Raw genomic sequence first — 23,412 nt, forward strand, 5'->3', positions numbered from 1 at the left:
CTAGAAGAAACAAGAGACTCAATGTTAGGCCAACATTGTTACGGAGATTGCAGTTAAATTTATTTTCTATTTTAAAAGATATAAATCTTTCTATAGTGCAAATATTTTATAAGAGAATATTGTCAAACTTTTTGAAAAAGTTTATGCAAAAAAAGTTTAAGTTGAAGAAAAGACTTGTCGGTTCTGGCTGGTCGTGTTAAAATTAAAAATTAAAACGAGGAAAATTTAAACCCGAATTTGTAGTGTTATTGTTGAGAAGACTAATCGATTTGCTTGATGATTAAAAGTGATTAAAACCTATTTGGATATTTGTTCAAATATCAGCCAGTCCTGATCATATTTGGTGAATCTGATGTAATGCCATTTTGTAATGTATAATCATTATTTATCATTATTGTTGTCTTTGTCTCGATGTATGGGAAAAAAGAAGAAAAAATAAAATAAAATTTTTATTCAAAATTAAAACATTGAATCTATTTGTAAATTTGAGATATAATTTATGTAATTGTTCTTAAAGAAAAGATAGTTTTGTCCATTTTTATATGTACTATCCCATTTTCAAACAAGCCTTTTTTTTTTACAATTACATGAAGTATTGACAAATAGTTAACAGTCATAAAAAAAGATTAAGGTGCAGTTTATTTATTTATGTGATAACTAATCAGAACTCTTAAATCTCAGCAAGTTATACGTGCTTGTAGGTGGCCTGGATTTAATTTCACACTTTATCAATTGATTGAACCGAATACAATTTACAGCCTTACAATTTACATCCCAAAGGGCTATTTAAATAATTTAAGGCAAATGGTAAGAATATTCAAAGGGATAATTTTAACAATTTGAGGCTAATTGACAGTGTATCTCAAAGAGTAAATTATTGAAATTTAAGGCTAACAGTAAGTAGGGAATTTGTATATTATTTATGCTAATCGTAAGTATATTCAAATGGTAATGTTAGTAATTTAAGACTAATTTATCCCAATGGGCCAATTTTATAATTTTAAAATTATAAGCTAACTGTAAGTATATCTCAATGGAAATTTTTTATTTATTTTAGTCCACTCAAATGGTAATTTTAGTAATTTAAGGCTAATTGTAAGTTTATTTTAAGGGCAAATTTTATAATTTTAGGCTAATTGTATGTATATCTCAAAGGGTCAATTTTAATCATTTAAGGCAAAAAGCAAGTTATTCAAAGGGGCAATTTTAAAAATGGAAGGTAATTGCAAATATATCTTGAAGGGTCAATTTAAGGCTAGCTGTATGTATATATCAATGGGGAATTTTTATATTATGCTAATTGTAAGTATATTCAATTGGTAATTTTAGTAATTTATAACTAATTGTAAGTACATCTCACAAGGTCAATTTTAATGATTTAAGGTAAGTTATACAAAGGGACAATTTTAAAAATGGAAGGCTAATTGCTAATATATCTTTAAGGGTTAATTTAAGGCTAGCTGTATGTATATATCAATGGGGAATTTTTATATTATGCTAATTGTAAGTATATTCAAATGGTAATTTTAGTATTTTATAACTAATTGTAAGTACATCTCACAGGGTCAATTTTAATCATTTAAGGCAAAAGATAAGTTATTCAAAGGGACAATTTTAAAAATGGAAGGCTAATTGCAAAAATATCTTGAAGGGTCAATTTTAATCATTTAAGGCAAAAGGTAAGTTATTCAAAGGGACAATTTTAAAAATCGACGGCTAATTGCTAATATAAATTCAAGTGTCAATTTAAGGCTAGCTGTATGTATATATCAATGGGGAATTTTTATATTATGCTAATTGTAAGTATATTCAAATGGTAATGTTAGTAATTTAAGACTAATTTTTCCCAAAAGGTCAATTTTATAATTTTAAGCTAACTGTAAGTATATCTCAATGGGAATTTTTTTATTATTTATACTAATTGTAAGTACACTCGAATGGTAATTTTATTTAAGGCTAATTGTAAGTTTATCTTAAGGGTAAATTTTATAATTAGGAAAAGGTAAGTTATTCAAAGGGAAATATTTTAATATTTTAAAGCTAATAGTAAGTTTATCTCACAGGGTCAATTTTATAAGGTTAGGCTAATTGCATGTATATCTCAAAGTCTCAATTTTAATTAATTATGCTGATGGTAAGTATATCCAAAGGGTCATTTTAGTAATTTACTGCTTATTTGAATAATTTAAGGCTAATTGGAAGTTTATCTCAAAGGGTTAATTTTATAATTTTAGGCTAATTGTACTTATATCACAATTTTAATTATTTATGCTGATTGTAAGTTTATTCAAAGGGGAATTTTAGTAATTTATGACTAATGGTATTTCTCAAAGGGTCAATTTCATAATTAAAGGCTGATTGTAAGTATATCTCACAGGGTTAATTTTAACAAAGGCTTATAAGCTTATAAGTTTTAATTAACTTTATAAGCTGATTAATTCCAATGTGAAAGCGATTTCCATCCACTGTTCTTAACTTACATCCCGTAGCACATTCATTTTTGAGATTCGTCCATCTTTTCATAGCAAGCATGACCTCAGTATGTAAGACATCGGCCAATTGAATCCTGTAGTTTATGATTACATCTATGGTCAAACTAAAAGACTTTAGGGTCTTGAGCTACTGGGCGAATGTTTTTCTTTTGGTTTGAATAGGTGTCACCTTCACAGCACATGTTTATCGACCGTGAGGCTTTATTTTACAAACTTGAAATATGTCTGCTGGAAGCCCATATCACGAATCATTCACAAAAAACTGTGAACTCCAGGTTCACTTTCCAGATCAGTTCCCACATTGTTAAACAGAGTTGAACTCAGGACTGAACCTTGGGGGATTCCTAGTCTCATTTACGTGTAGGGTCAGTCAACAAAATTATATTTAAATCGGATAAAACACTGATCTAGGAAAGAGTATTATGAATAAATTACCCCTATGAGATACGATTATAATTAGCCTTAAATTATTAAACAAAGATCTCAACCTTCGCGATATATTTACTATCAGCCTTAAATTATTAAAATTGACCTTTTGAGATATATTTGTAATTAATTGTAAATTTCGAAAATATTACCCTTTTGAGGTATTTACAATTAGCCTTAAATTATTAAAATTGTACCTTTGAGATATACTTACAATTAGCTTTAAATTACTAAAATAGACCCCTTTTAGATATACTTGCAATTAGCGTTGTTGCTGAGTGGATAATAATAATAGTAATAAATATCTTTCTTAAATTTATTTGAATTGGCCTTTGCTCAAATTCTTATACCCGTGAATGTTTGTCTGCTAGTTAGTGTTTGAATGAGAGTTCTGCAAGATTTCTTTTTAGAATTTTTGAGGGTGCCAGAGTGTTAAAATGAAAGAAAAGAAAATACAAATCACGAGGTAATAAACTACATTGCCCAAAATCGCAAGTTAAATGAGGATATAGAAAAAGAAATGTTATTGTTTTTTTATTATTGTTAAGAAGCATTAGTTTATTTATTTATATATTATTTGAATGGAAAAATAAAAGGATAACAATTTGAAAGGACAACGTACTCATGCTGAGACCTTTCTAGTCTGACTCCATTATTATTACAATTAATTAAGGTTTTTAGTTGAGATAAAAAAGTCAATGGCATGAGCGGGATTCGAACCCACGATCTTCGGCTAGATACGCCGCTGCTCTACCACTTTGAATTTTCCCTCCTTTATTATTATTATTATTATAGGCCATACAACCCTGTGGGAAATGTTTAAATTATGGAACAAATATTTAAAATTCGAACTAAAGAAGAGGATTAAATAATAGAGTGGTAACAGTTTTTTTCATAAAAATAAGGAAGAATTGGACTGAAGGCATGAATAAATAATGCATATAACTTTTAAACATATATTATTCATTATATATTATATCTATAGGTAATAATAATAATTTTTAATTATCTTTTTTTAAATAAAAAAATAAACAAATAACAATTTTTTTTAATATTAAAGAAGTAAAATTTAAATAAAAAAATAATATAAAAAAGCTTTTTTTTTATAATAATAAAATTCTATATTGTGAGTGCGTTTAAAAACTTAACGGATTTCAAGAAACAAAAACATAATAAAGGAATGTAATCATATAAATCAAAAAACAAAATCTAAGGGAATTTTATAATTGGTTTTCTCTTTTGAAGTAATTCTCTATTACAAAATCTAGAGACAGGACGAATTTGTTTTGAAGTTTGAGACTTTTTTTAAACTATTCTTTTGAAAAAAGAAATGGCCTATTCGTTTCAAAAAACGTTATTGTAATAAATACTAATGCCTATGTTGACAGTCTGTTATTTTATTGAAAAAAGTCCTGTGCCTCTTTTGAAAAACAAACAAAAATCACGAAAATCCAAGGGTTTAACATTTTTACCGATACAAAAATATATCTCTGTTGTCTTATGACTACATTCGTTAACATTTTTTAAACGCCTTTTTAATTAAAAAAGAGAACAAGTACAATATTAATGTGCTTTAAGCCTTTCGTGAAAGCTTGCCTGTTTGAAATAAAGAAGGAAAAAGCTGTTATCCTTCAATAGCTCGCAAAAAAAGGTGGGCTTTTTTTTTTTAATTTTTTGGTCCTTTTTTTTATATTTTAAAATAGCTTCTTTCAAAATGTGAAAGATTAAAAAGCAGTTCACTTTGGGAGACTCTCTTGCTGAATCTCAATCTTCTCGACCTGCATGTCTGGATTCATCGCAGTTGCTTCTTGAATCGCCTCGGCGAGAGCTTTATCATGGTCGATTGGGTCGCCGTCACTCTGCAAAAAAAGTTTAATAGATTCAAGAAACACACGTCATCATCAAAGTGAAAAACATACCTGGATTGTTATTTTCTGTTCTACCCTTGTTTCTACCACACCGTCTTTTTCAGTTTTGTACTGGAAAATATAAATTTAAAATTAATTAAAAAAAGAAAAGCAGAATGAAAATATATACAGTAAAATCTTGATATTTTGTATCCTGATATATTGAAAAAATCTCGAAACTACAATAAATAATAAAATTTTGTAATAAACCAATGTATTTCAGTCCCCTTGGTGTAACATATTTTTTTCATTCTTCAAGGTCAACAAAATGTCATAATTCGTATTTTAGCATTGAAATCCTGACTGAATGTATGAACAGAGTGGTAGGGGTTTCCTTAGATGGGTGGACAGAGAGCCCCAAGTCACATAGACCACAAGGGTCTATTGTGACCAGATGTGGCTGTTTCCAGGATTTTGTGTTACACCTGATGTCTCTAACTCAAGACAAACCACATTGCTTAATGCTATTATAGACGAAGCATGAAAAAAGTTAATGGTAACCACATTAAAAAAAAATTCCATCAGAACTTGTTGTTTCCTTTCCTAAAGGAGGGTATAACAGCCGTGGAACTGGGAAATGAAATCCAAGCCCGCATTGGACGGCTCGTCACATTCAAAGGCTTAGTTAATTTTGAAGACATTGCAGTTACTGGAATGCCCAACGACAATGAAATTTTAACTGAAACGCATGACTTGGATGGTGAAGAAGTTCTGAGTAAGAGCCCAAAAAATTGATCAATTGCTTACGTCATTTTTTAACGGGATCAAATGTGGATAAAAACGTGTTCAGAGCAATTAATTTTTTTTTTTAAATGAGGATTCACAATAATAGAGGTTATATCAACCCTTGGGGTGCCAGTGTTTTTTTGAAAAAAGCCCATGTCGGGTTCGAATGCAGGATTTGAACCCGGGACCTTTACCTTACATGACAGCCCCATGTCAATGCCTAAACTGTTGCCCCAATTCACTATGTTTAAATAATTTTTTAATGCGAATAAAAATTCACCATTATTTTCAAAACATATACATAATAAACTTTAACTTAAAATAAAAACTTTCCTTACATACATCCATACAAAATGCAATAAAAATGAAAACTTTTCATATAACATACTTTTCATTTTTTACCCTTGATAAACCATATCTCGCGATATTGTACTTACACTTCATCCCCTTGAAGATACGATATATCAAGATTTAATTGATTTAAAAAAAAAAAAAAGAAGCATAAGAGAGAATATAAATAAGTTGGTAACATTATTGCCACCTGAGGCAGACAACTACACCAGTTATTTTAACATTGGTGAAAGCATGCAGCTTTGGGCTGTCATATGTTGCGGTTTTGACCGAAGCGTTTAACGCAGTGGTTTTTTTCACATCTTACGGACACTGCAGTTTCACTAATGTTATCATGTTTGTTTCACCATTTCGCTAGATGGAGCTGGCTGGTCTCGATCGTGTCGTTTTCCAATATTGGCAATTATAGTGCAATGTACTAAACAGTCAAAGTGGGTTGACCTGATAGAGGGAAAAAGACAGAAAAAAAGGACTTTAAAAATTTGTACTTGGAATTGAGGATTCACCAAAAAAAACAGATGATTTACCCGTAGTTGGATGCAAAACAGACATATGAGGCACAGCTGATGGAATACTGCACAGCCATTCCTCGAAAAACACTTTCAAATTATAATAACTCACCGACTTGGTTTCGAAACCACACTGTCTGTCATGTCCTACCCTCAACAAAGAAATAACCCACTGACTTGGTTTTCCTCTGAGTAAACCTTCGGTCAACTGCTACGCGTGTCATAAGCCATAGTGCAGCTCGCAAAATTGATCAGGTCAGTCATTTGTTCGATGGACATTTGATTATAATTTAATTTCTAAGGTTACTTAAAGTGATTTTATTCTCTAATAACTGGTAGCAATCTAACCAACTTACATATATTTTTGCTCAATGCTTTTGAAATCCTTTCTATCTTACCGTCACTGTCTCCACAGTCCTAGTTTTTGAGGTGATTGTTTGAGAGGAAATGATTTCTCCCGACACAATTGTGTCTGCTTGAATCGTCGGCGGCCCGATGAGCCCGGTGGAAGTTGTGACAAGCGGCGCTGTAGTCGTCGCTTGCGGCATCTCCGTCTTACCACTTGTTATGAATACCGCTTCTGTCTCCACAATCGGCTCCTTTGTTTTTATTATAAAAAAAAATTAAATAAATAAAAAAAAAGAAAGAAGAAAATCAAAAGCAAAAAGGTGCTTTTTTTTAAATGAAATTGTACAACTTTTATAATTCAAAATGGCAAGCGACACTGTGTTCAAACGAGCAGGGTCGGAATTGAATCAAACTGACCTGATATGGAGGTAAGCAGTATGAGGTAGAAACGTCCAAATCGATAGGGGTGCCAGAGTCGTCGGATGATGTTGAACTCATGCTCGATCGTCTCGTATCCTTTTTTTTGAGGGTAATCAAAAGCAAATGGATCATGCCGGGCCCATGCATAATTAAATTAAAAAAATAAAAATAAAAATATAAAATACGGGATAAAGTTTACCTGTGGCTCCGAAACAACAGTTGTAGCCCTAACCTCTTGGGTCACAACTCGTTGTTCTTGCCTTGTCCCGCTTGTTGTTGTTGTCCTTGCAACTGTCTTTTCTTCAACCTGGCATGCATAAAATCGAGAATAAATGACGAATGGTCAAAAGAAAAAAAAAAATTTACTAAGAAAAACCAAAAACCAAAATGACAGCAGTGTTTTTGATCCTGCTCCTTGCGTTAGTATATGTATACTTACAAACCTTTAAATCATCATTTTGAATAATTTAATTTAATGAGATAAAATGATGTGTTAAATTATAAAATAAATTGTATCAAAATTGCTGGAGAATGTTTATATCATAAATTTATTTTGAAGCTTTTAAATAACTAACCTGGCTTGTTTTTGCATTCTTTCCCAAGTCCTCAGTAGTCATTGCAGTCCGTGTGGTTACTGCGGTTGCCATGACATAAGGTGAACTGCCCTGATCCTCCATAAGGCTCTCCGCCTTTTATTACAAGAAAAAAAAAAAGGGGGGGAAGAATATCTACAAAATCATATTCATGAAGTAATAATACTTACTGTGTTGAGCGTCACGTCACCAGATGTCAGATCTTCTATTTTCTCTTCTATGTTGTGCGTCACATTTCCTCCATCTTTGACGACCGACTGTTTTGTTGTTGTCTTCACGACTTTAGGCTTCCCGCCATCGTCATCTTCGTCTTTACGCTTGCCCCACCTGAAAAGCCCTTTGGGACTGAGCGAATCCTTCTTCTTTTCCGATACGTCAGGTGATTTATGTCCAGCTTCCTCCGCCTCTAAGAATTCCTTCGACTTGGACTTTCCTGATTCCTTATCTTTATCTTTAGATTTATCCTTGGCCGAAAGGCTTAGAGAACCTTTAAATCTGTCAGTTAAAGAATCTTTGTCTTTCAACTTATCTTTAGCGGGAGAATCTTCATCTGTAGATTTATCCTTTGATGTAGATTCTTTATTTTTTGACTTATCTTTCGATGAAGCCTCTTTATCTTTCATCTTGAAGCTAAATGAAGTTTCTTTATCTTTCAACTTCTCCTTCAAAGAGGCATCTTTTTCTTTCAACTTATCTTTTGCAGGAGAACCTCTCTCTTTCGATTTATCTTTAGCAGGAGAATCACTTTCTTTTGATTTATCTTTAGCAGAAGAATCTTTGTCTTTTGACTTTCCAACTAAAAAGGTAGACAATGGTGAATCTCTTTTAGGCGAAGAAGAATCATCTTTCTTCTTCTTTTTGAAGAAGCCAGAGAGACTGGAATGTTTTTCTTCAGGTTCGGGAGATTTATTGTCCAACTCGGGTGCGTAATTGAACCCATAGTTAAGCCCCTTAGTCGGACTCCTTTCTTCCGTTCCTTCTTTGCATTCTTCTTCTTCAGCATGATCTTCAACATTTCGCTTCTCATAAGAGAAGCCCTTTGGAGATTGCTCGGAGATCCTGCCCTGATCCTCCATAAGGCTCTCCGCCTTTTATTACAAGAAAAAAAAAAAAAGGAGGAAAAAGAATATCTACAAAATCATATTCATGAAGTAATAATACTTACTGTGTTGAGCGTCACGTCACCAGATGTCAGAACTTCTATCTTCTCTTCTATGTTGTGCGTCACGTTTCCTCCATCTTTGACGACTGACTGTTTTGTTGTTGTCTTCATTACTTTAGGCTTCCCGCCATCATCGTCTTCGTCTTTACGCTTGCCCCACCTGAAAAGCCCTTTGGGACTGAGCGAATCCTTCTTCTTTTCCGATACGTCGGGTGATTTACGTCCGGCTTTCTCCGCCTCTAAGAATTCCTTCAACTTGGACTTTCCTGATTCCTTATCTTTATCTTTAGATTTTTCCTTGGCTGAAAGGCTTAGAGAACCTTTAAATTTGTCAGTTAAAGATTCTTTATCTTTCGATTTTTCTTTAGATTCTTTGTCTTTTGACTTATCCTTCAAAGAGGCATCTTTTGGAGAACCTTTAAATTTGTCAGTTAAAGAATCTTTATCTTTCGATTTTTCTTTGGATTCTTTGTCTTTTGACTTATCCTTCAAAGAGGCATCTTTTTCTTTCAACTTATCTTTAGCGGGAGAATCTTTATCTGTAGATTTATCCTTTGATGTAGATTCTTTATTTTTTGACTTATCTTTCGATGAAGCCTCTTTATCTTTCATCTTGAAACTAAATGAAGTTTCTTTATCTTTCAACTTCTCCTTCAAAGAGGGATCTTTTTCTTTCAACTTATCTTTAGCAGGAGAATCTCTCTCTTTCGATTTATCTTTAGCAGGAGAATCACTTTCTTTTGATTTATCTTTAGCAGAAGAATCTTTGTCTTTTGACTTTCCAACTAAAAAGGTAGACAATGGTGAATCTCTTTTAGGCGAAGAAGAATCATCTTTCTTCTTCTTTTTAAAGAAGCCAGAGAGACTGGAATGTTTTTCTTCAGGCTCGGGAGATTTATTGTCCAACTCGGGTGCGTAATTGAACGCATAGGTGCGCCCCTTAGTCGGACTCCTCCTTTCCATTCCTTCTTCGTATTCTTCTTCTTCAGCATAATCTTCGACATTTCGCTTCTCATAAGAAAAGCCCTTTGGAGATCGCTTGCGGGAGGTCGGCTCATCGCCTTCGTAGTCATATTCGTACTCTCTCTTTACACCTATCTCTTCCATCTTGTCCCGCTTACCTTCATTCTTCTTGAACAGACCAAGGCCAGTGCTCTACTCGCATATGAAATAAAAACGTAACTCATGCAAAATAATAAATACATCTACAAAATAAGGTTAACTAATTGAAACTAACCTTTTTACTCTTTTTTTCTTCCTTGTAACGGTTATCCTCTTTGTTGCGGTTTTCTTTCTCGTCATCGGATTCGTTGGCGACACCACTGGAAATATTACAAATAAAATGAAAATAATCAAGAGTTGAATAGTGATGCAAGCAAATATTAATTAGGCTTTTACAAACTCACTTCTCTTTCTGTTCTCTTTCTTTCTTTCTGAACTCCCCAACTGGCAGTACTGGCACTGCACCTGGAATCCTCTATAAAAAAATTTAATTTAATTATTCATCGGTGGGATGGGTCATTTAAAAAAAAAACGTAGTGCACAAAACAATACAATTAAAAAACAACAAAAAAATAAGAAAAAAACAAAGGCAAAAGCGCAAGAACTACAACACAAAACGGAGCAGCAAACACAAACAGACGAACAAGTTTTTAAAAAACTGTTTCGTGAATTTTCCGCACCTCATCTATACTAAAATCGCCTTCTTGTGAGCTGGCTGATACACTATCTCCGTCCTCCTGATGCGCAAAAAAGTAGTTTACGAGATTTTAAACTAAGGTTAATAAAAAATATAAGGAAAATTATGTGTTTAATCCAGAATTTTTTCAAACTGTTTTGCCACAAATAAGAATAATATGAAGTTGGGCTATGTTTCAGTTTGGAAAAAAAAATGTAGAAATGTAATCTAATATTCTATGTAATTTCAATGTTTGTACCTTTTCTCTTTTAACAGGAGATGTTTGAGTGTTTTCAGGTGGCATGGTATGACGTTTATTAGCTGTGTCCTTTTCTCTGTTTGAAGGCTGTTCAACAAGTGCTGAAATATTAATAAATCATTAATATACTTGAATAATATTATATTATAAAATTATACTTACGATCCAGGCTTTTTGAAGTAGGGTATCTTTGGCTTTTCCTGAAAGAGGAAGGTGGCTCCCGTTCAATAGTGTTGCGTTTCGTCTGGTAATGAGTTTTCCTAAGGGATGGGAATTTATTCGAAAGGCCAGGAATGAGTCCAGGACGGGCTACATCCTCGGGTGTCATAAGGCGGAAGAACGTGTGGTGCTCGACGCAGACGTTCCACAACCTTTTAGCTGCCCTGTGACTATCGAGCTTGAAGGCGATAGTGTTTTCATACGGCTCGTAGTCGCCCGGACGTATCTTTACGTAAAAGTAGTTCCGTTTGTAAGATATTTTCAGAATTTTGGGCCAGGCGAAACGATTAATTCTTAATCTCTCGTGATACACAAGCAGCCCTGTGCTGCAAACGCCTAGCGTGATATCGACGCCCTCGGAATCCTTGGCAGGGTGAAAGTCCACGCCGTACATTGCAAGTTTCTTCACATTCTCCAAATAGTGGAGCTCGGCCTCAGCTGGTGTTTGCCCCCTAGAAAATAAAATTTTTAAAATCGTACTCTAATAAAATTTTAAACAAACTTACTTGTGAGTTTTATGAAGTTCCATTACTTTGGCCTCCAACTGAGGCGTTTGATCAGGGGCAAATCTGAAGTTCTTCAAATATGAAGCGTCGGGATATTCTTCAGGTGAATAATCTCCCAATTCTGATTGGACGAGATACGAGCCGAGCATCGCATACGTCACAAATGAGCAAAGCAGTTTTCCAGTCAGTATATCATTCCTGATCTGGAGGCAGAGTTGGTATCTAGATAAAATATGAAAAAATATTAGAAGAGTTTAATTATTTAATGTAAAAAACTTTTGGCGTACCTTGTAACATCTTCTTGAAGTTGAGATGGGTCTGGAGGATAGAACTTAACAGCAAACTGAAACTCCCAGTGGTCAGCTGAAACAAAAAACTTAATGTAACACAAGGGTGAAATGTTAATAAAAACTTACATTTCATGGTGCGACCGAGTCTTTTATTGAGGTCGAGCCAGTTTGTAACTCCCATCTTATCTTCGTACTGAAGTCCGAAATAATCTTTCTCCACCAAATCGACAGATTCGCACACCTTGTCGAAGACGACTTCACCCTTGTCCTTCCTCTGAAATAATAGTTATTATTTAGCTGCGTTAAAACGTTAAGTGCAAAATTCGTTACGTTACCTCCGCCTGGACATTCAGGACGTCCCCGTCGAGCTTTCGGACCAAAATGGTCAGCATCTTCGTTGGATGTGAAACAGTCTAAGAAAATTCTTCCCTTCTCTGCGACTCGCTTAAAACACAAGGATCAAATTACAACTTTTACTTTCATCCGGCATTTAAATTATAACAATGCAAATTTATACTGAAAAGAAAAAAACAATCATGCCGACAAAAAAAAGTTTTAATTGAAGCTGTGATAATTTAATAACAATGGTCTCAATTGGAGAACTCCCACAGCTGACCTTCCCTGTTAAGAAAATTGTAATTTATAGAGGGAAATATGCAATTTGGGGAAAGTGGTAGGGAGGAAGATGACGAACGTGTCCAAGGACCCCGAATCTTTTATAATTTTACCCAAGACCAATATTTTTTAGGGGAGATAACAGAAACAAATAGGTCTTGGTCTAACAGAAAAAATTATTCACAATCTGGCCTTCATTCACACTCTCTTGTCAAAACCTTTTACAAATTAATTAGAAATTATATTACAAATTATCATCTTATTCATTATTAAAAAATATATCTTTATAATTAAATAAAAGTACCAAACAAGTTCAATTTCATAAGTTTTTATAACATTTAAGATAAATACATTTTCTTAATGAAATGACCTTTAACCCTAAACTATTAATTGTATTGCTTAAATATTCTCTAATTAATTTTAAAAAGATAAAGCAAACCTTATTTTGAACCATTTGATGCTATATTTTTCTTTTAAGATTGTACAAAGCCAAGTAATGTATATTTTGGTCAAAAGGTTTGCTTTAAAAACATAAATCATGGGCTGTATATAAAACAAAATATTTAAGGCCACGCTGTGTCGGTTAATTGAATAGAAACAACCCCAACTACGTACCAGTTCGGCTTAACGAGTTTCCTTATTTATATTACATATCTAGTGGGAAGATAAGATTAAAACTGTTTATACTCTCGTCGTATCCTGCATGAGAAAAAATGTATAAACGGCGGTGTGACAAATAAAGAAAAAGGTAACTTGAATTATTTACCAATCAATGCTGTTTATGCAGCTAAAGAATTTGGAAAATTAAAGCACAACAAATTAAAAATTAATTTTGGGGTGATTAAAGCGAAAATAAATATTGAGTCATCTTCAGAACTAAAAATACATACAGTCAGGGGAAAACTTGCCTCAATATTAAAAGAGTTCATCCTAAGAGCACTGAACATGATAGAGCCAATGGTGCACACTACAGGGACTTAAAGAAGTATCAAAATACAAAGCATATCCTTCTATAATGAAATGGTATAGTTAAAAAATGATGTCAAATACTTAGGGTTAATCTTTGATAATAAATTAACCTGGAACCATCACTGCACTACATCATAAAAAAAAGTAAAAACCACTAATGACCCCAAGAAGAACTATAAACAAATCTTGGAGATAAAACCAAAAATAGCCTACTGGCTATATAAGACCCAAATTATCCTATGGCTCACTAATCTGGTGGACCTCGGCAAAAACAAGCAACCAAGCATTACAGGCTCCAGAAACAATCAAATTGGAGGACTAGCACTTCAGGCATACAACAATAACTAATAAAATCAGACACCTATTCTTAGAAATGGGAACTGACTACATAATCCTCCAGAAACACTACAAAATCCTATAAGATTTCAACATACTACAAAGGAGAATTCAGGAGGCTCCAAAACAAATGAAGGAACTAGATCAGGCGTTTTCGGTAAAAGCCCAAAATATTTGCAATCAAACTCATTCAAGCTGAAATACATGCCATCAATGCTTGCGCCTAACAAAATTTTATAAAAGGTTACAGACAAAAAAATTCCTCTTAAGATCAAATAACCATACAGAACTAAAACATTAGTATGTAAAAAATCACACATCAAAGTTAGCCAAATGAATCTGAAATTTCCACATCTGGAGAAACACAGCCAACAGATTTCTTGGGTGCCAAGACACAAGGAAATTTTGGGTAATAAAAAGGCAGACACAATGGACAGTCTGTAGGCCCTGAATCTTTCTTTGGGATAAAAAACAAACACAGAATTCTCTATTACAGAATGGATCCAAAAAATACAAAAGGAGAAGTGGATAAATTCTAGAAAAAAGTTTATGCTAAAACAACCCGCATCAAGAATGACAAACTCACCCAAGGGCTAAACTCAGAGGCGTAATAGGACTTTATACTGGTCACTGGCAGTTGAGAAAACATCTATACAACATGAGTACATTGAAGACCCCAATGAGCAGAGAAGAGGGTTATTCAAATAAATCGTTATCTATATATATTATGCAGGGAGGGCGACCAAGACCCGAGGGATTAAATGCCTGGGTAGACTCGTACCTCATCCCTAAAAGGTCTGGGACTTGGTCGGCTCACGTGTCCTGCCTAAACCTCTTGGACCTATTCACAAACCCCAAGATTTTGGACCATTTAATCTCGGGGAGTGAATTGGTGATGTCCTCTCCTTCTAAGGAGTCAAATCTAGACCTGTGTACCTATCACACTCTGCAAGGTAGTGCCTTGCTGTTTCTTCTTTTATTTCGCAAAAACGGCAAAAGGGATCTGGTAGGATACCCAATACGAAGGGGTGTCTTCTCAGTGGGCAGTGGCCCGTCAGAATACCTAATTCCTTTCCTTGAGATAGAGAATAGCAATTTTGATTCTGCTGGTTTGATCGCCTTAACAAACTCTTTCGATTGCCTGTGTCCGGGGGATAAATTCCACTCCCTAAGGAATTGTTTCATGCCCCAGTTATTAATTACTCTCTTTCGCTGTGCTCATAGAGTGAGGTAATACCGGTTGTGTCCAACAAACGCAGTATTAGAACCTTCTTTGGCTAGGCCATCCACCATTGCCATGGTGTCCTTTATGTGCTGGTATCCAAATAAGGGTTACCTTGTTCTCAAACCTGAAAGAGATCCTATTCTATAGTTTCCTCCACCAATCGCGTTATCTAGATAAGTTGAACAGATGATTTTTTTTATTCCATTATCTTCTGTGAAGATGACTGTCTTTTAGATAACGCATCACCTAGATGACGCATTATCTAGATAATGCATTATTCGTGAAATATGCGGATGACCGTTTATTCGAATAAAGCGTTATCTAGATAATGGGAAATAACGGAACACTGGCAGGGTATAGATCGGTCCACAATTCAGTTTCATTTTACTTCCACGGATTTCGCTTCTACTCAGGCTGTTACTGGTTGAAATCGGCTATATAGTGTAGCAATATTTGAGATAAAATAGATATTGAAGATAGTACAAACACTGTAGTAAGTGCATACCTATCCACTGCGAAGTGAGAGTAAATCATGTACTTCAGCTTTCGTACAGGTTGTTACATACTATTTGATCAGATAAACAGGCGTTTGGCTAAATAAGTTTTATCATTAATGGTCAACTTTTCCGTGTCTAAAATCAAGCAACCTTAATCCTTTTCATGTTGTAGCTAGCAGGAAGCTACTTCCTTAAAAATAGCCGGTACGTACACATGTCAACACCGTTAGCTGCGATGATTAACCTAGTAAACAAACCACATAGCTCGTACCTACTGGAATTAAAATAATTCCTTTCTCATTGTATATCAGCTTTTGTAAAAAACAGAGAGAAGGGGGAAGGATTAATTAGACGGAAAAACTATATTAGCTACAGCAACACTTATGAAGTGCAATACAAGCAAAGTGTACAGCGTATAGGTACTACTCACTTGAATGAAGTTATCTATAAGGTTATCTATGCCACGAATAACAGATGATTTTTCATCTAGATGAAAGTAGATGATTCGACATCCATGGCTCGGCAGATAATTTTTTATTCGTTATTCGGGGGCGGGCACGCATTATCTAGATCAAAAATGATCTACAAAACTTTCGGATGATTGGCGCGAATGAAAAATTATCCGTTATTCGAATGAAAACCCCCCTAGTCTGCCAATGAGGAGGAAGAAACAGCACCCATATCATCTTGGGATGTGAATCAACTGCTCAATGAAGCTAAACATAATCTGGGATACAAAGAAAAATCAGGGAAAGGAAATGTAGCAACAACAGTTAATAACCTAGCACTCCTTAGGAGAAGGATCCAAGTCCAGGAGTCGGCTGTAACTTCGGTCTAATGAGAACCGATGTGCTCAGCATGTTATGGAGTCAAATGCACTAAGGAACTAAGAAAGAACAAAGCCAGAAGGCTGCAGTGCTTGGGAAACAAAAACCCTATTTCAAAGTTTCCATAATCATATCTTTTCCTACGGCACTAAAAATACATAAGCAAAAATTGAATATGATGCAAAGGCCTATCTCTCGTATCACAGGGTAAATCTGCTTGAACTCAACCGTACCAGTGAATCATGAATTTTCCAAGGGAGCAAAATTTATACAATATGATTAAAACCCCATACTTTACTGAATTGCTGGCTGGAAAAGAGAATATGGAAATACAGTGTCCGCACTTGGTATACTGACCTAAAAAAGCCAAACAATATAAAATTGCACTATCCTTACACATGACAAAGTTTTCTCACAGTTAACATACCAGTATTCAGGTACCGTGAGAACTGAAACCAAAGATTTGGTCACATTGGCTGTCAGAACATAACACCATAACCAGGTCTGCATCGTCTAATCACCAAAGAGTACAACGAACACAAGACGGAAAAAAAATGGGCACAGATCCAAGCTTTGAGTTGTAAACAGATTAACACTATTATAAGAATACAACAACTTTTGCCAAAAGATAACAAATCCATTATGAGAAGTTGCCAGGATAAAACTTCGAAATTTATAGTTCCAGAACTTGTAATAGGTTCTTAACTTGATAAACCAAATGTGTAAGAAGACATAAAGTACACAAGAACGTAAGAACACATACACATAAATTAAAAGCCAGATATTAGACATGATCAATATTTTAAAATTTAAATTGGTTAATAAATTATTTTCATTCAGCAGCCTTAGACAACTGACAGACACTGTAGTTTAAAGACAAATAATCATACAATAAACAGAAATGAGCCTCTCTGTAAGAGTGTTCTTCAAATTTTATGACTGTGAAGTCAAAACTAATCCGAGGAATAGTTTACAAGCCTAAATCAGACCAATTAGCTGCCTGAAATTTGATCAAAAGTATGGACCTATGATAAGCCTAAAAGTAAACATGGCCAATGCTTCAAGAAGCCAGTTAAAACTAAATATCAAAACAATAAACAAAAACAAGCCTTTTTGTAAGAGCATTCACCAAATTGTACGACTGTGACGACAAAACCAGTCCGTGGAATGAAATAGTTTACAACCAAGCCTTAAACATGCCATAAAAAGGAATGACTTATGATAAGCCTAAAAATGTGCAAGGCCACTGCTTCAACATGCTAGATAAAACTCAACTATACAAACAATCACTGCAAGGTCCCAGGTTCGAATCCATGCATTCAAACCCAACATACTTACGAATGGGCTTTTTTCAAAAACACTGACACCCTGAGGGCCGATAAGACCTCTGCTGTTGAGGACCCCTCATAAAAAAATAATTAATTAAAAAAAAATAATAATGAGCCTTTCTGTAAGAATGTTCCTTAAATTTTACAACTGCGAAGACTGGTCCAAGGAATGAAATAGTTTACAAGAAACCCTAAATCATAGCAGTTGGCTTCCTGGAACTTCATAAAAGGTATGAACTTACAATAAGCCTAAAAGTATGGGAGTTCAATGCTACAACATGATAGATAAACCTCTATTATCAAAACAAATACTATTTATAAACAGATTACTTTGAATACAACACTTGTTGAAATTTGCATTTTTCACTATTCACGTATGAAAAAATGAGAAAAGTTTTGACATTTGCTTTTTCATTGTTTTCTCAAGTGGAATTTGTGCCGCAAAATGCCTCCTCTTTCAAAACAGAAAAAAAAAAAAAACGTCCTGACCCTTGTTGAAAGAATAAAATTTTGAACATGTTACATTTTTTAAGCAGACCAAAACTTTTTTCTGAAACAGACCAGGGAAATTTTAACCTTGAGGGACCAACTTATTAAAAATGCAATGGATATGGACCCATCTTTAAATTGAAGTTTTAAGTTTAAGAGGGATGTCGACGCCGCTCCAAAGCCTTATGTGGAAATTCTTAAAGAAAATTAATTATTCGGTGAAACAGCGGACAATTATTAGTTATTTTTTGCCTTGTACGCCAAAAAATACAAACAATGAAAACAACATGTTCAAACACTGTTGTGTCTCCTATTATGTTTATTTTGACTCAACGTTTTTTTAAGTTCTGAATTGAGTCTTAATTTTTGGTGTCATGGAACGTAACCCTCCTTATACCATAGGAAAATAGACTCAAAATTCGCAGATTTAACATTCACGGCAGTTTTCTGGAACTAAACATCCGTAAATGTTAAGGGATTACTGTATACTGTTGAATACTTATAGTTATTTGACTATTGAAACACCAAGCTTGATGGATACAGTTTTATGATAACTATATACTTAAAAATGGGAAGAATGATGCAATTCCATCAGATAAAAATTATAAACTGTTTTTTTCCATTGCACTATTTAAACCACAAGACCCCTGCATTGTTTTTCCCCTGGACTTTTCAACTGACATGTAAAGAAAAAAAAAGATAAATAAACTGCAATTTGAAAGAATGTGAATAGAATAGAATAGAAATTGTTTATTGTATTATAGTAAGAATTGTAAGCATTACATATACCAGGAGGGTGATGCACAACATTACAATTTAAAACATAAGTTAAAATACAAGATGTTAACATTTTGAAAAATAAAAATACATAATTAAGTAACAGCAAACAAACAAAATAAATTGGATTTGAACAGAAAAATAAAATAGTTACGTTTTAACAACAAACTAAACAAATGTCATTTGTATTGATTTTATAACTTCCATTGTAGAATATTACGTATTATATTATTTTAAGTAATGCTTCACAATTAGCTAGTCTTAATTGAACTAGCAACTTATTTTCTTAATGGCTAAACCAAAAAACAAACATTGTTTAGCAGAAGTTAAACTATATTTCAATCGGAACCCAGAGTTAAATCGCGAGTTGAGGCATTTATCTGTCTTTTGAGTATGTATTGTTCTTTCAACTCTCAACTATATCATCTTTTTTACTTAAAATGCATACATATTATGTAGGTCCAACGTTGAAGACGTTAAAAAGGCATTAATGGTCCTAAGAGACCGTTTATAAATAAAGATGATACATTATTTTTATTTTTGTAGATTGACTGTCCTTGATCATCCCGGCCTGTCTGCTACACTGGTTTTGATATCACCACAAATACTAATGGGACAATTGAACTACAAGTTTATTTAATCAAGCACAAGCTTCATTAAAACAAATTAATTAAATCTGGGTACAGTGTATACTTTTACTTTTTAAGAAGGAGCACTTATTCTGGTTAGTTCTAATTCACTTAGGTGTATTTATTGTTCATGTGTTGCAACAGACAAATAGGAAAACAATATTTACAGTTTACTGTTTGTCTTTTATATATTTTTAAATTAAGGGGTTAAAATAAGAATTTTTCTTTTTGCATTTATTTTGTTGTTGTTAAAAAGCTTAAGTTTTTAATATTTGAAAATTATTAATGTAGATAGGTACTTTCATTTACAACAAAAGAAAAAAAAAAGAATACCACAAAAAAATAAAATTAAATAAAAATTTATAAGCATATAAAAACATGGATTAAAATTGTCTGCCGGAGGTTGTTGCTGGTATCATGAAATGACAATATGTAAATTTAAAAAAATATTTAAAGAAAAAATTAAACATTAAAAAAGCTGGTAGGTACATAAAACACAAAGCAATACAAAGCACACAATAATAAATAAAATAAAACAGAAAAATACAAAGGTGAGATTGACTGGAGAGCAAACCAGAGATATTGTGTGTCGAATCAGTGTTGATAATTAAATTGACGGACTAATTCAAATCTGTATTCAATTAATCTGTACGGATCAAATACACCACCCAGATATTCCAAAAAGGAAATCCTTACTTAAAATAAAATTCCCCAAATAAAACTGATTTGGATAAAACTCCCCAATTGTTGTCCTTTCCCCCGGAAAGTGGAGCACACAAGCATAATTAAAAACGAATTAATTTAATCTGGGTATAACTCAAATAATCTCGTGGTTGAAATACCATCATAAAAAAAAGTGTACAGTTTATACTTTTACTTTTAGGAAGGAGCACTTACTCTGATTAGTTCTAATTCATAATCATAAAAAAAAACAATGTGGAAATTGAAAAAATACGTAAAGAAAAGAAACTAATAATTAAAAAAAGCTGATAGGTACATTACAGGTCTGCACAAGCATCATTAAAAACGAATTAATTAAATCAATATATATCTCAAATAACTTTGTAGTTCAAATAAGCTTTAAAAATATTAAAAAATAAACACAAATCTGCGTTTAGTTTACACTTTTACTTTTCATTTACTCTGGTTAGTTCTAATTCATAATAATAAAAAAAGGAAATTTAAAAAATATGTAAAGAAAAAAATTACCAATTAAGAAAGCAGGTATGTACATAAGAAAAAACAAAGCAATATAAAGTACCCAATGGTAAGTAAATAAAATATAACAGAACAAAGGTGAGCAAACCAGAGATGTGTGTCGAATCAGTATTGATAATTAAATTGACGGATCAATTCAACAATTCAAATCTGTACTTCCCCAAATAAAACTGACATAACACCCCAAGTATTGTGCACGCATAAGCATAATTTAAAACGAATTAATTAAATCTGGGTACACCTCGTAAAAAATGAATAAATAAAATTAAAAAAAAAAATCTGTGTATAGTGTATACTTTTACTTTTAGGAAGGAGCACTCGCTCTGATTAGTTCTAATTCAATTAGGTGTATTATTATGCTCTTAGGTTGCAACAGAAAAATAGCAAAACAATATTTACAGTTTATCGTTCCTCTTTTACAATATAAATTTAAAATAAATTAATAATTTAATTAATAAATAAAAATAAAATTTAATCACTAATTTAAAATTATTTTATTACAATATTTATTAGAATAATATTTAGTTGCGCTGTAATTCAGGTTTTTCGGACTTCAANCTGCAAAAGGAGTGCAACTATAACAAAAAATACCAGTGAAAAATATAATTTTTTTATTGGCCTCTGACATTCTAGGTTTTTTAATTTAATATAATACTTATTTAAAAAAATTTCTGCTAGATATTTATTCTTAATTTAAAAAATTCCTATTTTAATACTTTAACTTATAAAGATATTATTAATTGAAGTGTTAAAATAAGTTTTTCTTTTTGAATCTATTTAATTTGCTGTCGTTAAAATGCTTATTTATTTATTTATTTTTTTAATATTTAACAATAATTAATATATATGTATAAAGAGTAAAAGTGGGGTGAGTAAAAAGTGAAATAAAAAATAATTATAAATAAATAAAAATATATAGAAAAAAGAATAAAGTGAGCAAAAAGTGATTATTATGTGTTAAGTTAAAATGAAGTTTTTTGTTTTACTATTTAGTAATTAATGTTTAATAGCTCTTACTGAATGTGAAAAAATTGATTTTTTTAAAAGGAAATTATAAACTGTTAATATAGGTGATTTTTTTTTTTTTAAACAAGCAGTTGAATTTTTTATAATATGAAAACAACCTTTCTGAATCGTCAAATTGGGCCTTGTGCAACTACTTTTGACTCGGAACTACGGATCTTGACGAAACCCACCAAAATTAAAGCTAAAGAGCTTGGACTGCTCAGGAAGACTGGGGCTCAAGGGAAACAAACGTATTAAAGAAACTCCCGGCTCATCTTTAGTCCAAGGCGCGGAATTAAGGTCATTTCCATTAATCCAAATTGGAATGTTTGAAAAAATGGGCCAAGATATTTTCTTCCTCCGCGGCGGGAGCCGTGGCGTATGTTTTTCTTTTCTATTTGCCCAACGGGAAAAACAAACGGATAAAATTGAAAAAGGAGGTTAGATAAAATTAAATGAGATAAGGAAATCCGGGGACGGCTTGATGGGGTCGTCTTTCTTACCTTAGGTTCTCGGAAAACGTTCAAGGCCCCGAGGGCGGATCCCGGAGGTGGAAAACAGGTCGGGGTTTTTCACAAATTTGACCCAACACAGAGGGAAAATCGAAACGGAAAACTCAACACAAACACAAACACGCCCAAAAAAAGTAGGCGTTTACCGATTGGAGAATGCAAGATGGCGCCGGCACTCCCAAGTGACTGAATTCAAGTCGAGCTTTAATTTCAAATCCCCACAAAATCAACAATTGATCAAACGCTTTAATTTTATTCAATTTGATAATAGAAGTTTTTTTATAAAACAACCCAAAACACGTTTTTATTTATTCATTTTATCCTTAAAAAAAAAACAATCAATAAAAATAATTAAAATAAATAAAAAATCAACAACAACATAATTGCAAATAGCGTTACATTACATTATTGCAAAAGACATAATTTACAAGATTGGCACATTTTTTGACGATTCGACAAAAACAACGCAAAATAAGAAAATCAATCCAATCGATTTTTATCGAAGCCACTTCTTTCGATATTGATTTTAGAGCGAAACATTTAAACGTCAATGTTGGTTTCAGCGGGATCTGAACCCCAAATATTATTTATTTATTTTATTCTACTGCTATATAAAATACAGAAACAATACAAATATAAGTGTATAAAATTTACAAATAAAATCCTCGTCGATAACTAACAATTATATTTATTCCTCGAGGAATATCGAGTACTGTGGGGTAATGAGAATAAATGTATGAATGTAATTCATTAGGACGAATGAAGGTTTATCCCCAATTACCTCGAGGAATATAGAGTAATACGGGGTAGTGTGAATGTATTTATTAGCGTGAATAGAAGGGCACATCCCCAATTACTCCAAGGAATATCGAGTAATCTGGACTAGTGAGAATGAATGTATGAATGTGATTAATTAGTGCAAATGAAGGGCTTACCCCCAATTACTGCAAGGAATATGGAGTAATCTGTGGTAGTGTGAATGTAGTATGGTGTGTGAATGTAATTTAGCATGAATGAAAGGGCATATTTTCAATAACCCCAAGGAATATCGAGTACTCTGGAGTAATGAGAATAAATGTATGAATGTAATTCATTAATG

At 33.0% G+C, this 23,412-nt stretch overlaps 1 protein-coding gene across 7 annotated transcripts; it reads right to left on the reverse strand.

The window, feature by feature from the left end:
• Window positions 1-4,327: 4,327 nt before the first annotated feature.
• On the reverse strand, window positions 4,328-22,488 carry LOC106662225 (protein 4.1 homolog). Of its 7 annotated transcripts, none has more exons than XM_024225809.1 (18): window positions 22,305-22,486; window positions 12,222-12,330; window positions 12,013-12,160; window positions 11,884-11,959; window positions 11,597-11,818; window positions 11,034-11,542; window positions 10,872-10,972; window positions 10,617-10,673; window positions 10,341-10,411; window positions 10,172-10,256; window positions 9,474-10,089; window positions 7,943-8,322; window positions 7,755-7,868; window positions 7,379-7,486; window positions 7,177-7,275; window positions 6,810-7,010; window positions 4,838-4,897; window positions 4,328-4,777 (listed from the first exon to the last, which is right to left on the reverse strand). In XM_024225809.1, exons 2-18 carry the CDS (start codon window positions 12,276-12,278, stop codon window positions 4,655-4,657), a joined length of 3,027 nt encoding a protein of 1,008 aa, XP_024081577.1. In that variant the 5' UTR covers window positions 12,279-12,330; window positions 22,305-22,486; the 3' UTR covers window positions 4,328-4,654. The 7 variants fall into 7 exon arrangements, with proteins under 7 accessions (XP_024081577.1, XP_024081571.1, XP_024081572.1 ...); XM_024225803.1 differs by having other exon boundaries at window positions 7,943-8,860; window positions 8,938-10,089; XM_024225804.1 differs by lacking the exon at window positions 22,305-22,486 and adding an exon at window positions 21,921-22,011 and having other exon boundaries at window positions 7,943-8,860; window positions 8,938-10,089.
• Window positions 22,489-23,412: the final 924 nt, after the last annotated feature.

Source organism: Cimex lectularius, unplaced genomic scaffold (genome assembly GCF_000648675.2).
Source record: "Cimex lectularius strain Harlan isolate CLEC.00 unplaced genomic scaffold, Clec_2.1 scaffold3, whole genome shotgun sequence".
NCBI lineage: Eukaryota > Metazoa > Arthropoda > Insecta > Hemiptera > Cimicidae > Cimex > Cimex lectularius.

Bases quoted from the DNA above. Each gene is read 5' to 3' on its own strand.
- LOC106662225 (XM_024225803.1), bottom strand. From the start codon at position 12,278: ATGCTGACCATTTTGGTCCGAAAGCTCGACGGGGACGTCCTGAATGTC. The intron at 10,257-10,340 runs GTGAGTTTGTAA...TAATATTTCCAG, and splicing joins GAAAGAGAACAGAAAGAGAA to TGGTGTCGCCAACGAATCCG. The intron at 4,898-6,809 runs GTAAGATAGAAA...TATATTTTCCAG, and splicing joins GGACTGTGGAGACAGTGACG to TACAAAACTGAAAAAGACGG.